This window comes from Onychostruthus taczanowskii, unplaced genomic scaffold (assembly GCF_017590055.1).
Source record: "Onychostruthus taczanowskii isolate IOZ18803 unplaced genomic scaffold, ASM1759005v1 scaffold217, whole genome shotgun sequence".
In the NCBI taxonomy this organism is placed as follows: domain Eukaryota; kingdom Metazoa; phylum Chordata; class Aves; order Passeriformes; family Passeridae; genus Onychostruthus; species Onychostruthus taczanowskii.
Genome location: NW_024499429.1, coordinates 184,240 through 200,545, shown reverse-complemented (window position 1 = coordinate 200,545; position 16,306 = coordinate 184,240). Strand labels below are relative to the sequence as shown.

The 16,306-nt window shown below is 50.7% G+C and overlaps 1 protein-coding gene across 1 annotated transcript in view; it reads right to left on the bottom strand.

Annotated features, from left to right (window-relative positions):
• Nucleotides 1-14,630, bottom strand: part of SNRNP200 (small nuclear ribonucleoprotein U5 subunit 200) — a 29,874-nt gene extending 15,244 nt beyond the window's left edge. Inside the window, exons 1-21 of the mRNA XM_041404616.1 lie at nt 14,154-14,630; nt 12,801-12,964; nt 12,111-12,282; nt 11,165-11,357; nt 10,486-10,541; nt 9,573-9,671; nt 9,024-9,176; nt 8,417-8,516; nt 7,658-7,794; nt 6,740-6,823; nt 6,031-6,204; nt 5,454-5,591; nt 4,933-5,088; nt 4,278-4,448; nt 3,328-3,521; nt 2,765-2,888; nt 2,214-2,363; nt 1,607-1,717; nt 1,203-1,334; nt 691-879; nt 18-215 (exon numbers count right to left, since the gene is read on the bottom strand). Of these exons, the coding sequence (XP_041260550.1) occupies nt 18-215; nt 691-879; nt 1,203-1,334; nt 1,607-1,717; nt 2,214-2,363; nt 2,765-2,888; nt 3,328-3,521; nt 4,278-4,448; nt 4,933-5,088; nt 5,454-5,591; nt 6,031-6,204; nt 6,740-6,823; nt 7,658-7,794; nt 8,417-8,516; nt 9,024-9,176; nt 9,573-9,671; nt 10,486-10,541; nt 11,165-11,357; nt 12,111-12,282; nt 12,801-12,964; nt 14,154-14,198 (2,940 nt within the window). The 5' untranslated portion in view covers nt 14,199-14,630. The remainder of the gene's footprint in view (nt 1-17; nt 216-690; nt 880-1,202; nt 1,335-1,606; nt 1,718-2,213; nt 2,364-2,764; nt 2,889-3,327; nt 3,522-4,277; nt 4,449-4,932; nt 5,089-5,453; nt 5,592-6,030; nt 6,205-6,739; nt 6,824-7,657; nt 7,795-8,416; nt 8,517-9,023; nt 9,177-9,572; nt 9,672-10,485; nt 10,542-11,164; nt 11,358-12,110; nt 12,283-12,800; nt 12,965-14,153) is intronic.
• Between the last annotated feature and the right edge of the window lie 1,676 nt (nt 14,631-16,306).

The window sequence follows — 16,306 nt, the reverse complement described above, 5'->3', positions numbered from 1 at the left end:
TTTTTTGGCCATCCCACCTGGAAATTCCCGGTTTTCTTGTCGTACTTGACCAGGTTGTTCTTGTCGAGCATCAGGGCCGCGGTGTGGACGAGGTCGAGGCGCCGCTGCTCCAGGAGCGGATCCGCCTTCAGGTCGTCGTGGGAGATGCCGTAAAGGGTCGGCGACCGTAGCATCCGGATGTACAGGTAGGTGTAGCCCAGCCAGTTCACCGCGTCCTACAGAATTCCCAAATCCTGAATGATCCCTGGGATGTTCTGGCATGTTCAGGAAGCCCTGGGGTGGAGCTGATCCCGGGTAAATCCCGCAAAATAGAGCCGGGAAATCCAGGGAAAGCTGCTTTGCCTGGTGTCCAATTTCCCTGGAAATCTCCTTTTACTGGTTCCTTAATTCCCAGGAAATCTGCTTTTCCTGGTGCCCAATTCCCTTTCCCCACATCTCCTGGAAAACATTCTGGAATTAACCCTAAAACACTCCCACATTTTCCCCTCATTTTCCACTCCCACCCCAAAAACTCTTCCAAGAACACCCCAAACACTTCAATCCCAAAAGGAACTCCTGAGGAATTATCTCAGGTAGGTTTGGGCATGGAATTCTGCAGGGATTATCTCTGGTGGATTTGGGCAAGGAATTATCTCAAGGGGCAGAACCACGACAACAAATCCCTACGGAAAATCGGGAATTTCATCCAACCTTGGCATTCTGGACATTCCCAAGCACAGCCTCAGCGTTGAGCATGTCCGGGAGCTTGGCCACCATCTGGCTCTCGATGGGCAGCTGCTGGTTGAGCAGGGACAGGTAATACTGGAGCTCTCCGTGGGAAGTGATGAGAATTCCTTCTCCTTTCGTGTCGTACTGGGGCCTCCCGGCACGGCCCAGCATCTGGAACCGGGAGAAACAGCTCAGGGAACTTGGAATTCCTGAGGAATTATCTCAGGTGGGTTTGGGCATGGAATTATCTCAGGGGCATCTGGGCATGGAATTCTTGAAGAATTATCTCAGGAGGGTTTGGGCATGGAATTATCTCAAGTGGATCTGGGCATGAAATTCTTGAGGAATTATCCGGAAGAATCTGGACGTGGAATTCCTGAGTAACTTTTCCCCCTCCCCTCCAACCCCACAACACTGAGAAGAACGAGGAGGAAAGCCAAAACCAGGATTTTGGATGGGATTTGAGGCCAGGAAGGTCCTCCTGGAGGTCCCACCTGGAGGATGTCCAGGGCTCCCAGCTCTGTCCAGCGCCCCTTCTCCGGGCTGTACACCTGCGTGCCTTTGATGATCACCGTGTGCGCCGGCAGGTTCACGCCCCAGGCTAGCGTGGCCGTGGACACCAGGACCTGCAGGAGAACTGGGGTCAGTTCCAGCAGGAAGCTCCAAATCCACCCAAAACCAGGGATCAGATCCAGCAGGAACCTCCAAATCAACCTAGGAACCTCCAAACCAACCCAGGAACCTCCATCCAAAAATCTCCTTTTCCACCCAAAAAACTCCATTTTCATCTCCCATTTCATCCTTGAGGCAAATCCCTTTTTTCCACATCAGAGCAGGATCCCAAACAAAAAATTTTTGGGATCTGATTCCAGAATTTCCTCTGGAATGAGGGTCCCACCTGGATGTGTTTGTCGGCGAAGAGATCCTCCACCAAGGTGCGGTCAACGCGCGTCATCCCGGCGTGGTGGATGGCAAAGCCGTAGGGGAGGAGATCCTTCAGCTCCAGGTTCTGGGGGAAAACAAAAGTAATCCAAAAAAAATCCAGGAAAAAAGTGGGAAAAGATTCCAAGGGAAAAGTTTGGGACCACCACAGGGTGGGGATGGAGAGGGTGGAGAAGTCATCACAGCACGTCCAGCTTAAAATCTCTTGGGAATTGAGGACCCACCAACTTTTCCTTGAAGAATTTCCCCAAATTTCCCAAATTTTCCCAATTTCTCCCAAATTTTCCCAAGCTTTCCTAAATTTTTCCCAATTTTCCCAGATTTTTCCAGATTTTTCCCAAAATTAGCAACTAACTCCACCTCTACTTTGGATAAAGGACTGGAAAACACTTTTTCCCTGCTGGATTTTCCTGATCTTTCCCCACTTTTCCCCAGTTTTTCCCTGCTGGATTTTCTTAATTTTTCCCTGCCAGATTTCCCCAGTTTTCCCCAATTTTTTCTGCTTTTTCCCTGCTGTATTTTCCCAATTTTCCCCGATTTTTCCTGTTTTCCCCCAGGCTCACCTTGCACTGCTCAGCCTCTGTCCGCAGCACCTCGGTGGAGGCCGACCCCTCCCTGAGGAAGAGCCCCAGCGTGTCCTTCTCCAGGCACATGTCCCGGATGGCCCGCGCCGTCTTCCCGGTCTCCTTCCGCGAGTGCACGAACACCAGCACCTGCAAAAACCGGGATCAGCCTGGGATCAGCCTAGATCAGCCTGGGATCAGCGTGGGAAAACCTGGGATCAGCCTGGGAACAGCCTGGGATCAGCATGGGAAAAACTGGGATCAGCTCCTGGGATAAGCCTGAGAAAAGAGCTGGGATCAGCCAGAGATTCCTGGGAAAGGGTGGGAGACTTGGAAAAAATCTGGAATTAATCCAGCTGGAATGAATCCAGGAATTCCCTCATCCCAAAAGGAAAATTCCAAATTAATCACCCCGAAAATGGGAAAACCCAAAACCTCCACTCCACCAAAATTCCCTGCAGGGTCAGCACCTTAAAGCATGGGGAAAAAAAGAGAAAAATCCCATTTTTTAAAATAGGATTAAGGTGGAATTCTTGGGAATGAGGTGGGACCTGGTTCTTGCCGGCATGCTCCATGATCTTCTCGTAGACGATCTCGTTCATGATCTGGAAGCGTTTGATGGCTTTCTTCTCCGTGATGCCCACGTAGGTCTGCTCCAGGGGCACGGGCCGGAAGCTGGGAGGGAAAAATCCGTGGGATTTGTGGAAAAAAATCCATGGAAAAGGGGGAATTTATGGAGAAAATGTGGTTTAAAAAAAATCCCTGAAAAAGGGAATTTATGGAGAAAATACCAGGAAAAAAAATCAGTGGAAAGGGGAAACTATGGAGAAACTGCCAGGAAAAAATATCAGCAGGAAATGGGGATTTATGGAGAAAATGTGATAAAAAATATCCAAAATGTGATAAAAAAAATCCATGGAAAAGGGAATTTATGGAGAAACCAGCACAGAAAAATCCATGGACAAAGAAATTTATGGAGAAAACAGCATAGAAAAATCCATAGAAAGGGGAATTTATGGAGAAAATGTGACCAAAAATCCATGGAAAAGGGAATTTATGGAGAAAATGTGACCAAAAATCCATGGAAAAGGAAACTTTTCCCATTTTCCTGTACCTGTTGTCGAAGTAGAACAAGCCCTTGGCAGGGTCCACCCGCAGGAAGGTGGCCACGTCCTCGTAGTTGGGCAGCGTGGCGCTGAGCCCCACCAGCCGCACGTCCTCCTGCGTCATCTCGATGTTGCGGATGGCCCTGGCCACCAGCGACTCCAGCACGGGCCCACGGTCGTCGTGGAGGAGATGGATCTCATCCTGGGAGAAAGGGAGAGGTCAGGGAATTGTCCTCCCTGATCTGGATTTGTGGGATCACAAAGCTCATCTGGTTCCACCATGGGTGTCATGGTTGGCAGGTCCAAGGTTCTCCACTCCCAAACCCCAGATCCACCTTGAGGAACTTCCTGAGCTTCTCCACCCCAATCCCCAGATCCACCTTGAGGAACACCTTGAAGGACACCTGATCTTCTCCATCCCAAACTCCAGATCCACCTTGAGGAACACCTCTAGAAACCTCCTGAGCTTCTCCACCCCAATCCCCAGATCCACCTTGAGGAACTTCCTGAGCTTCTCCACCCCAATCCCCAGATCCACCTTGAGGAACACCTTGAAGGACACCTGAGGTTCTCCATCCCAAACTCCAGATCCACCTTGAGGAACACCTCTAGAAACCTCCTGAGCTTCTCCACCCCAATCCCCAGATCCCCCTTGAGGAACTTCCTGAGCTTCTCCACCCCAATCCCCAGATCCACCTTGAGGAACACCTTGAAGGACACCTGATCTTCTCCATCCCAAACTCCAGATCCACCTTGAGGAACACCTCCAGAAACCTCCTGAGCTTCTCCACTCCAAACCCCAGATCCACCTTGAGGTTCTCCAGCCCCAAACCCCAGTTCCACTTTGAGGAACCCCTTCAGCCCCAAACCCCAGTTCCACCTTGAGGAACCCCTTGAGGAGCCCCAAAGCCCAGATCCACCTTGAGGAGCCCCATCCCCGTCCGTCCCAGGTGCTCACCAGGATGACCAGCCGCACCAGCTGGGTGTAGGTGCGCTCGCCGCCCTTGCGGGTGATGATGTCCCACTTCTCGGGCGTGCACACGATGATCTGCGTGGCGCTGATCTCCTCCTTGCACAGCTGGTGGTCCCCGGTCAGCTCGGCCACCGTGATCCCGTAGGTGGCCAAACGCTGGGAAAGACCCATGGGATGAGCAAGGAGAGACCTTTCCATGGAGGAACAATCCCAAAATCCCACCCAAACTTCTCCTGGTGCGGTTTGAGGGTGTTCTCTCTTCTCCTGGCGTTCCCTGGATAAAATCTCAAATCCCACCTGGGATTGCCAGGGAGGTGTGCAAAGCCCCTGATCTCCTTTCCTCCAGGCTGAGGTCCTTTCCCAGATCCCTCAAGAATCGCCCATCCCTGGATGTTCTCCAACCCCATATCCCATCCAAGATCCCTCAGGAGTTCCCCATCCCTGGACGTTCTCCCACCCCACAACCCATCCCAGATCCCTCAGGAATTCTCCAGAGCCTTCTCCTTGTTCTCCAACCCCTTCCTCACCTCTGTTCCCAACCCCTCCACAACCCCAAACCTCCTCTTAGACCCGATCCAAGTCATCCCCAAGCCCAACCCTCCCTTGGGAGCTGATCCCAAACCTCCCGGGTCTCCCTCACCTTGCTGAAGCTCCCGACCATCTCCTGCACCAGGGACCTCATGGGCGCGATGTAGATGATCTTGAAGTCGTCCACGTTGATGGTGCCGTCCATGTTGATGTGTTTGCCGATCTCCCTCAGCATGCACATCAGCGCCACGTTGGTCTTCCCCGCGCCCTGCAACCGACACGTTCCGTCACAAAAAATCCCCAAAAAAATCCTGGAATTCTCTTGGACAGGTCCAAGGTTCTCCAGGTCTCCCAAAGCCCAGATCCACCTTGAGGAACCCTGGGCTTCTCCATTCCCAATCCCCAGATCCACCTTGAGGAACCCTGAGCTTCTCCATTCCCAAACCCCAGATCCACCTTGAGGAACCCTGGGCTTCTCCATTCCCAAACCCAGATCCACCTTGAGGAACCCTGAGCTTCTCCATCCCCAAAAAGGGGTGCCATGTTGGTCTTCTCCACACTCTGAAATGGAGACGTTCCACCCAAAAAAATCCCAGAATTCTTCCCAAAACCCCCAAAATCCCAGGACCTCACCGTGGGGGCACAGAGCAGCAGGTTCTCATCGGACTCCAGCGCCGCCCGGAACAATTTGCTCTGGATCCTGTTGAGGGTTTTGAAGCCTTCAAAGCCAGCCTGGGCATATTTGGGAAGTTTTTCCACAGAAACCAATTGCTGGGAAGAGGGAAAATGTGGAAAAAAAGGAATTAAACGTTTTTTTTCTAGGTCAAAAAGGAAAGTTTCTGATTTTTTAGGGCTGGAAAAGAGAGAAATGTCTTTTTTTGTCCTCTCATATTCTATGGAAAAGTCATATCCTCAAATCCCAAACTGATCCCAGTGTTTAGGGAAACTATTTGGGATTAATCCCAATGTGGACACACACAAAAAAAGAAAAAAGGAAATTCATGAAAATAAATCCATTTCTTCCTTTTTATTTTGGGAACGAACCTTGTCAGCCCCAAAGGGTCTGGGTTTTCAGGAGAAAAAAGAAAAATAAATGAATTTTTTTTCAGTTTTTTGGAGGGACAGACCATGTCAGCTCTGAAGGGTTTGGGTTTTCACAAGAAAAAGTGAAAATAAATCGATTTTTTCTAATTTTTTTTGGGAAACAAACCTCATCAGCCCCAAAGGGTTTGGGTTTTAGGGCAGGAACATGAACTTCTTCATATCCCTTGCGCTGTCTCCGGAAGGATCCGTCCGGGAGCTGGCACCTCTTGTTGGCCATGAAGTGACTGCCCTGGGCGAACACCAGATCCTCCAAATCCAGCACCTGCCTGGGAGCCAGAGCCTGGAAAATAATGGGAAAATGGGAAAAAATGGAGGGGGAAAAAAGGTAAAAAAAAAGGCAAAAAAATGGGGGGAAATGGAGGGGAGAAAAGGGAGATCCTCCAAATCCAGCACCTGCCTGGGAGCCAGAGCCTGGAAAATAATGGGAAAATGGGAAAAAATGGAGGGGAAAAAAAGGTTAAAAAAAGGCAAAAAATGGGGAAAAATGGAGGGGAGAAAAGGGGAAAAAAAGGCAAAAAATGGGGAAAAATGGAGAGGAGAAAAGGGAAAAATGGAAAAAAATGGGGGCAAAATGGGGGAAAAAAGGGCAAAAAAGAAGGAAAAATGGGGGGGAAATGGGAAAAATAATGGGGGAAAATGGGAAAAATAATGGGGGAAAAATGGGGGGGAAATGGGGGGAAAGGAAAATAGGAATTGCTTCTCCTCATGTTTGAAGGGAAAGCTGCAGATTCCAGGTGGGAATCCATCTTCCCTGTGGGATCAAATGGTTTTTGGGACAGCTGGGGGTGCTGTGGGAGCAAAGCCAAGGGTTTTACCTCTCCGCCCTGGTCCAGGTCCATGGATTCCAGGTCGGTGTCCATGCGGGACTGGCGCACGCGTTCCCGCCGGGAGCGCTCCTCCTGAGGGGAAAAATCAGGATTCGACCTCAGGTAAGAGGCTCAGACTCCTCCAAAGTGCTGCTGTTTCCTCAAGTTTTGAGAAATAAACCAGGAATAAGCGTTGTAACAAATCAGGAATAATAATTTTTGGCAGGAAAACCGAATTTCACCTCATTCACAAAAATGGCTCCTGCCAGGGGGCTCCTCCTGAGGGGAAAAATTGGGATTGAGGCTCACCCTCCTCCAAAGTGCTCCCCTTCCCTCAATTCCCTTGGGAAAAGGCATCCAAAAACCAGGAATAACCATTTTAATAAATCAGGAATAATCATTTTAGGTGGGAAAACTAAATTTCTCCTTACAAAAATGGCTCCTGCCAGGATCGTCCCTCCTGAGGGGAAAAATCGGGATTCAACTTCAGGTAAGAGGTTCAGACTCCTCTAAGGTGCTCCTATTCTCTCAAATCCTTCGTGAATCCATCCAAAAACCAGGAATAACCATTTTTATAAATCAGGAAAAATCATTTCTGGCAGGAAAACCAAACTTCCCCTCACAAAAATGGCTCCCACACCTGAGGGGAAAAATGGGGATTCAGCCTCTTCAGGTGTTCCTGTTCCCTCCATTTCTTTGGAAAACTCATCTAAAAACTGGGAATAACCACTTTGATAAACCAGGAACAATCATTTGGGATATTTTGTGGGATTTGGGCCATTTCAGGCTGATTTTTTGGTGGGATTTTGAAGGAAAAACAAAAGCTGAAGCGGTCACGGCAGTGACGCTTCCCCACAGATTTTGGGGAATTCCAGCCCCATTTCCAACCCCAAACCCAAATCCCACAAATCCCATAAAGTTCCTGACCCGGATCAGATCCTCTTTTTCTGTCTCGTGGAGCTGGTAGAGGAATTTGGAGAGCTCGGGGTCGGCCTCCATCTTGCCCATGATGCGCTCCTTCTCCGCCTCGCTCTGCGCGCTGGCCAGCAAGGTGCAGTACAGGACTGGGAAATGGGGGGAAAATCAACATTTTTGGGATTTTTATGGGATTTTTTGGGATTTTTATGGGATTTTTCTGGGATTTGTTGGGAATTTTTAAATGGGATTTTATGGGAATTTTATCTGAATTTTTAGGATATTTAATGGGAATTTTTTGGGATTTTTATAGGACACTTATGGGGAATTCTGGAGATTTTTATGGGGATTTGTTCAGATTTTGATGGGAATTTTATGGGAATTTTATCTGAATTTTTAGGATTTTTAATGGGAATTTTTTGGGGATTTTTGTAGGACATTTATGGGGAATTCTGGAGATTTTTATGGGGATTTGTTCAGATTTTGATGGGATTTTTATGGGAATTTTATCAGAATTTTTTGGATTTTTTTAATGGGAATTTTTTTATTTTCTAGGATTTTTTATGGGGATTTTATGGGGATTTTTGGCATTCCACCACAAACCCAGGGAATAACGAGTGGGAATGATTTTGATAGGATTTTTGGGGATTTCATGGCCAGAATTCCATTGGAAATCAAATAAAAAAAACGAGTGGGAATGATTTTGATAGGATTTTTGGGGATTTCATGGCCAGAATTCCATTGGAAAACAAAAAAAAAAAACCCACTCACTCATCATCCTGTGCTGCCTGAGGACCTTGATGAAGTCGAAGGTGTTGAAGCCCAGCAGCAGCACCAGCTGGTTCTCACATTCCCGGTCATCGCTGGCAGTCTGGGGGAAAAAACATGGAATTGTCACACCCAGGGAACCCAGATCCCTGATTTCCGTGGGATGGAGGTGAGGAGAGGTCAGGAAAAGAGAGGAAAAAAAATCCTGGAAGCTAAATTCCAAATTTTCCACAGAAATCTGGAAATCAGGAGGAGAACACCACATGAAGGAAGAAAAACAATCCCAGAAATTCCTATTTTTCCCAAAAATATGGGAATCAGGAGGGGAAAACCCATGGAGGTGCAAAAAACCATCTCAAAAATTCCTATTTTTCCTCAAAAACATGGAAATCAGGAGAGGAACAAACCTGTGTCATCATTTTGTGCCGTATCACAACAAGGAACAAAGCCCATGGATGACGAATTCCCAGGAAAAACCACCCCCCAACGCAAATCCCTGGGAATCCCCACCCCAAAATCCCGTAAAAACCCAAGGAATTAATTCCAACCAAAATTCCCACTTTTTAAAGGGAAAATTCCCCCAGATCCCAAGGATTTGGAGGCCACAAACCTTGAGGATCTCCAGGACCTCGTCTGCCTTTTTTTGGGAGACGATGGCGTCGTCGTAGAAGCGGCTGAGCTGGCGCTGCAGCCAGAAGGCATCGATGTCCCGTGGGTGGAGATCCTTCTTCTTGGAGCTCATCAGCTCCCCCGAGGCCACCAGCTGCAGAATCCCAAAAATTCCCATTATTCCTGGGATTTGAGGAAGTTTAGGGCCATGAAATCCCATAAAAATCAAAAAAAAATATCATTATTCCCAAGTTTTCAATGTCCCAGGGGTGGAGATCCTTCTTCTTGGAGCTCATCAGCTCCCCCGAGGCCACCAGCTGCAGAATCCCAAAAACTCCCATTATTCCTGGGATTTGAGGAAGTTTAGGGCCATGAAATCCAAAAAAAATCCATAAAAAATCAAAAAAAACCCCATAAATTCCCATAAAACCCCCAACAATTCTCACAATAAAAATTCCTACAAAACTCCCATAACCCCCCCATAAAACCCCCCCAAAAAAATCCCATAAAAACCCCGAAGATTCCCATTTTCTGGCAATGCCACACTCACGTTGGCCGAGAGCGTGCAGCGCACCACGGCCTCGTCCCCCTCCAGGTCATCGTCCGACGCCTCGTCCCGAACCTCCCCGTAGATGTCCTCGTCCCCCTCCTGTGGGGACAGTCCCAATTTTACCCTCAAAAACCCCATTTTACCCCTTTTTTCCCTCAGAAATCCCATTTTTACCCCTTTTTTTCCCTCAGAAATCCCATTTTTACCCCTTTTTTTCCCTCAGAAATCCCATTTTTACCCCTTTTTTTCCCTCAGAAATCCCATTTTTACCCCTTTTTTCCTCACACAGAATCCCTTTTTCTAACACCCGAAATCCCATTTTGATCCCTCTTTTCCCTCCAAAATCCCCTTTTATTCCTTTCCTCCTGAAATATGGGATCAAGGGAAATGGGATCAAGGGAAATGGGAAAGGGATGGAGGGAAATGGGAATTGGATGGAGGGAAATGGGATCAAGGGAAATGGGGTCAAGGGAAATGGGAATGGGATCAAGGGGGTCCCATGAGGAAAAAGGGAGGAGGGAAAATGGGATAAATTTGGAATCAGGAGGAAAATGGGATTGAGGGAAACAGGATAAAGGAAAATGGGATAAATGGGGTCACACAAGAAAAATGGGATAAAGGGAGATGGGATTGAGGAAGGTGGGATAAAGGGAAACGGGATAAATGAGGACCTATGAGAAAAATGGGATGAAAGGAAACGGGATAAAGGAAATGGGATTAAGGAATGTGGGATAAAGAGAGAACCAGGAGGGAAATGGGACAAAGGGAAATGGGATCAAGGGAAATGGGATCAAGGAAAATGGGATTGATGGGGTCATACCAGGAAAATGGGACCAAGGGAAATGGGACCAAGGGAAATGGGACCAAGGGATCAGACAGGGGTGACCCCACAGGAGCCCCGAGCCGTCCCCACCTCCTCGTCGGACTCGAACTGCACGTTCACCCCGTAGGTCTCATCAATGTTGTCATCTGCAGGGAACAGGGCATGGAATTCCTGGGGATTCCTGGGATTCCGCATGGGATCCCACCCAGAATCCACCTGGAATTCTAAAAAATGCTCAAAAATGCTAAAAAAGTTTGCCAAAAATTGCAAAAATTGGGAAAAATCACAAAAAAACCCACCGAAAAATTCCTAAAAGAAAAACTCAAAAGAATCCCCAAAAAACTAACAATCAAACAAAACAAATATCAAAATAATATCTTACAAATCTCACAAAAACCTCCAAAAAAAAAAAATCCTTCACAATTAAAAAAAAATTGGGAAAAATCACAAAAAAACCCACCGAAAAATTCCTAAAAGAAAAACTCAAAAGAATCCCCAAAAAACTAACAATCAAACAAAACAAATATCAAAATAATATCTTACAAATCTCACAAAACCCTCCAAAAAAAAAAAATCCTTCACAATTAAAAAAAAATTGCGAAAAAATCGCAAAAAAAAACGTGCGAAAAACCCCTAAAAAATTTTAAAAAATCCCAAAAGTTGCCCAAAAAAAAAAAATTGCGAAAAAATCGCAAAAAAAACGCGAAAAACCCCTAAAAAATTTTTAAAAATCCCAAAAGTTGCCCAAAACCTCCCCAGTTTGTCTCACCCATGTTCTGGATGTCCTTGTCCCCGCCGTAGTCGGTGATCTTCTTGCCCAGGTTGACCAGCACGTGGTAGCGCGTGTCGTCGGTGGGGCCCAGCAGCAGCTCCACCTCCTTGCGCCGCTCCTTGTCCCGCAGCTTCTCGTTCTTCAGCACGGCCAGGACCTCGTCAGCTGCTCCACACAGGATGTCCCGGGGCTGGCGGGGGGACAGCGAGGTGGGAATTCCGAGCTAGGACCAGCCCGGAGCCAGCCGGGACAGCGGGAAATGTCCCAGCTCGTGGTGGGACCGGATGGGCTTTGGTGTCCCTCAAACTCAATTGTTCCATGGTTCCATGTGCAGGTTTAGGTGGGATTTTGGGAAGGAGTTCCTGGCTGGGATGGAAGTCCCAGAGAAATTTTGGCTGCCACTGAATTCCTGGAAGTGTCCAAGGCCATTCTGGAGCCACCTGGGACAGTGGAAAATGTCCCAACCCGTGGTGGGACCAGATGAGCTTTGGTGTCCCTCAAACCCAAACCATTCCATGGTTCCCTACTGACATTTGGTGGGATTTTGGGAAGAAACATCGGGTGAGGAGCTGGGATGGAATTCCCAGAGCAGCTGAGATCCCTGGAAGTGTCCAAGACCAGGCTGGAGCCACCTGGACCTATGGAATGCGTGGGACCCATGGTGGGACTGGATGGGCTTTGAGGTCCTTCAAACCCAAACCATTCCATGCTTCCATGTGGAGATCTATGTGGGATTTTGGGAAGGGGGTGGGATAGAATCCCCAGAGAAGCTGGAATCCCTGGAAGCGTCCAAGCCCAGACTGATCCAGCAGAAAACATCCCAACCCATGGCAGAACTTCTCCAACCCCTTCCAACCCAACCTATTCCTCATCCCACGGGGTCACCACGACGGGATCCCCCAGTCCCAAATCCCAGAATCCCAGAGATGACCCCGGGGCTCACCTGGTCGCCCAGGGCAGCCTGGATGAAGCTGAGGAGAACCTCGTAGGTCTCCCGTGTCTCCTTGGTCTTGGGCTTGTAGATGATGCCCACCATCTCGTCGATGCCCTCGGAGAGCAGAGTGTAGCCCTTCATCTTGTTGATGTCGTGCCTGTCCTCGTCCCTCTTCCTCCTCCTGGAAAAATTGGGGAGAACTGGGAATTAGGAACACTCAGGGATCAAATCCTGCTCTTTCCAGACCCATTTTTCCCCAAAAAAACCGCGGGAAAATTGATTTATTTTCATATTTTGCGATGATTTTGGCACCTCCACGATGGGTTGGTTTGGGGTTTTGGGTTTTCCAGCCCCAAAAATTCCCTCATGGATCAAATCCTGCTCTTTCCAGACCAACTTATTCCCAAAAAATTGATGGACTTTCATTTTTTGTGATAATTTTGGCATCTCTGAGATGGGTGGGTTTGGGGTTTTGGGTTTTCCAGCCCCAAAAATTCCCAAAAATGTTGAGTTGGAGAAAGGAAAGCTCCAGGAAAAGCAGGTTTTTACGGGAATTAGGAGCCAGGAAAAGCAGATTTTTTGGGATATTTAGCACCAGAAAAAATCGAATTTTTTGGGAAGTAAACCCCCAACAAAATCAATTTTCCAAAGCCAAACCGGAACCTCTCCCGCGACGAAAATCCCCAATTTTCCGCTCACTTGGCTCTTCTCTCCTCCTGCATTTGGGGTTTGGTTCTCTGGGCCTTGTCCCCCATGCGGGTCCCCTCGAGCTTCCCCACCAGGGACAGAACCTCCCCCGTGGGCTCGTCCCGGCGCGTGCGGTCGATCAGGGAGCGGTCGGCTTGGAGCACCAGGTTGGAGTTCTGGGGGGAAACGGGGGGAAATGGGATTAAAATGGGGTAAAATGGGGTTAAATGGGGTTAAAATGATGGGATTAAAATGGGGTAAAATGGGGTTAAAATGGGGTAAAATGGGGTTAAATGGGGTTAAAATGGGGTAAAATGGGGTTAAATGGGGTTAAAATGGGGTTAAATGGGGTTAAAATGGGGTTAAATGGGGTTTAAATGGGATTAAATGGGAGTTAAATGGGGTTAAATGGGATAAAAATGGGATTGAAATGGGATTCCCATTCAATCAGGGAGCGGTCGGCTTGGAGCACCAGGCTGGAGTTCTGGGGGGAAAACGGGGGAAATGGGGTTAAATGGGGTAAAATGGGATTAAAATGGGATTTAAATGGGATTTAAATGGGATTTAAATGGGATTTAAGTGGGGTAAAACGGGACTGAAATGGGATTTAAATGGGGTAAAATGGGACAAAAATGGGAATAAAATGGGACTAAAATGGGGTAAAATGGGATTGAAGTGCCATTCCCCATTCAATCAGGGAGCAGTTGGCTTGGAGTTCTGGGGGGAAAAATGGGATTAAATGGGATTAAAATGGGATCAAATGGCATTAAAATGAAAAATAAAATGGGATTAAATGGGATTGAAATGGGATTCCCCATTCGATCAGGGAGCGGTCGGCTTGGAGCAGCAGGCTGGAGTTCTGAGGGGAAAAATGGGATTAAAGTGGGGTAAAATGGGATTGAAATGGGGTAAAATGGGATTTAAATGGGATTGAAATGGATTTGGGGTGATGGGGATGGGGTTGAGGGGGTGGAATGGGGCTGGGAGATGGGTGGAGAATCCCAAAATGGGTCTGGGGGAGACAGTTGGGGTTTGGAGAAGGGAAAGGGGTCAAAAATGGGGCTGGGGAACCCCAAAATGGGACTGGGGGAGGGGGGTCTGGGGGTCCCCAAATGCGGCTGAGGGGGGTCTGGGGGTCCCAAACGGGGCTGGGGAGGGTCCAAGGGGTCCCCAAATTGGACCCGGGGTGTCCAAATGGGTCAGGGGGTCCCAAAATGGGGTCCGAGGTCCCATTAGGAGGCTGAGGGGCCCATAAGGGGTACCAAAGTTGGGGTGGAGGGAGCTCACGGTACCGGGGTGCGCTCATGGTAACGGGACGGGCTCGCGGTAACGGGACCGCGTTCGGGGCACCGGGCGCGCACTCACCGCCTTGTACTCATACTGCAGGCTACGGGCGGTCACGTCCGCCATGGCTGCACCAGGAACGGGGCCCGCAACGGGGCCGGGAACGGGAACGGGACCAGGAACGGCGCCGGGAACCGGAGCGGGCCCTGACGAGGCCGCGCCGCCGCCGCCGCACCGGAAGCTCCCAGCAGAACTTCCGGGTTAGGCGGAAACGTGCCTGAGCCTGCTAGAGAGAAGCCCCGCCTATCGCTCTTTCTGATTGGTTGATACACGTTAGATTCCCGCCCCACGCCCGGGAGCTGCCTGTGATTGGTCGGGCCGCCAGCCCGCCACGTTTTGATTGACGTTTGAGCGCCTGTGGGCGGCAGGGGGCGGGGTCAGAGAGGAGCTCGCCGCTTCCTATTGGCTGAGTATGTGAAAACCACGCCCTCTGGCTCAGACCACGCCCCTTTCCGGTGAGGGCACACGTGGTGCCCACGGGGTGCGGGGGGGCGAGACCCCCAAATTGTCCCCAGGGACCTCCCTGTGCCCCAAGGCGGGTGTTTAGGGGGTCCCTGGGCACTTGGGGGTCTCTGGGCACTTGGGAGTCTCTGGGCATTTGGGGGTCTCTGGGCACTGAGGGGTCCCTGAGCATTGTGGGGTCTCTGGGCACTTTGGGGTCTCTGGGCATTTGGGGGTCTTTGGGCACTTTGAGGTCCCTGGGTATTTGGGGGTCTCTGGGCACTGAGGGGTCCCTGGGCATTGGGGGGTCTCTGGGCACTTGGGAGTCTCTGGGCACTTTGAGGTCCCTGGGTATTTGGGGGTCTCTGGGCACTGAGGGGTCCCTGGGCATTGGGGGGTCTCTGGGCACTTGGGAGTCTCTGGGCACTTTGAGGTCCCTGGGTATTTGGGGGTCTCTGGGCACTGAGGGGTCCCTGGGCATTGGGGGGTCTCTGGGCACTTGGGAGTCTCTGGGCACTTTGAGGTCCCTGGGTATTTGGGGGTCTCTGGGCACTGAGGGGTCCCTGGGCATTGGGGGGTCTCTGGGCACTTGGGAGTCTCTGGGCACTTTGAGGTCCCTGGGTATTTGGGGGTCTCTGGGCACTGAGGGGTCCCTGGGCATCGAGGGGTCTCTGGGCATTTGGGGGTCTCTGGGCCCTGAGGGGTCCCTGAGCATTGTGGGGTCCCTGGGCATCGAGGGGTACCCGGGCATCGAGAGGGTCTCTGGGCATCGAGGGGTCTCTGGGCATTTGGGGGTCTCTGGGCATTTGGGGGTCTCTGGGCATCGAGGGGTCCCTGGGCATCGAGGGGTCTCTGGGCATTTGGGGGTCTCTGGGCATTTGGGGTCCCTGGGCATCGAGGGGTCTCTGGGCATTTGGGGGTCTCTGGGCACTGAGGGTTCCCTGGGTATTTGGGGGGTCCCTGAGCATTGTGAGGTCTCTGGGCGCTGATGGGTCCCTAGGCATCGAGGGGTCCCTGGGCATTTGGGGGGTCTCTGGGTATTTGGGGGTCTCTGGGCACTGAGGGGTCCCTGGGCATCGAGGGGTCTCTGGGCATTTGGGGTCTCTGGGCACTGTGGGGTCTCTGGGCACTGTGGGGTCCCTGGGTATTTGGGGGTCCCTGGGCATCGAGGGGTCTCTGGGCATTTGGGGTCTCTGGGCATTTGGGGGTCCCTGAGTGCCCACCCAGCCTTGTTTCCCCGATCATTTTGGGGTGCCAGGGGACGCGGGCAGCGCCTCCCTCTCCCCAGTGCCACCCCTGCGCTGGCTTTGGGGTCACGGCTCGGTGCCCGCCGCGGTGCCCTCGTTATCTCGGCCCCGTTAATTAGCGGAGCGCGGTGCCAGCGCCTGGAGAGGTGCCCGGCGGCCGTGCCAGCTCGGCCGTGTCCCAGCGGGGGTGGCACCACGTGGCACTCGTCCTGTCCCTGGAGGTGACCTGGCTCTGCTGCCACACCTGGTGCCCACCTGGGGTTTGTCCTTGTCCTTTCTGGGAAGGGATCCTGGCATCGGGATGGCACTGGGATGGCACCAGGGATGGCACCGAGGATGGCACTGGGATGGCACCAGGGATGGCACTGGGATGGCACCAGGGGTGGCACTGGGATGGCACCAGGGATGGGACTGGGATGGCACCAGGGATGGTACTGGGATGGCACCGAGGGTGGCACTGGGATGGCACCAGGGATGGGACTGGGA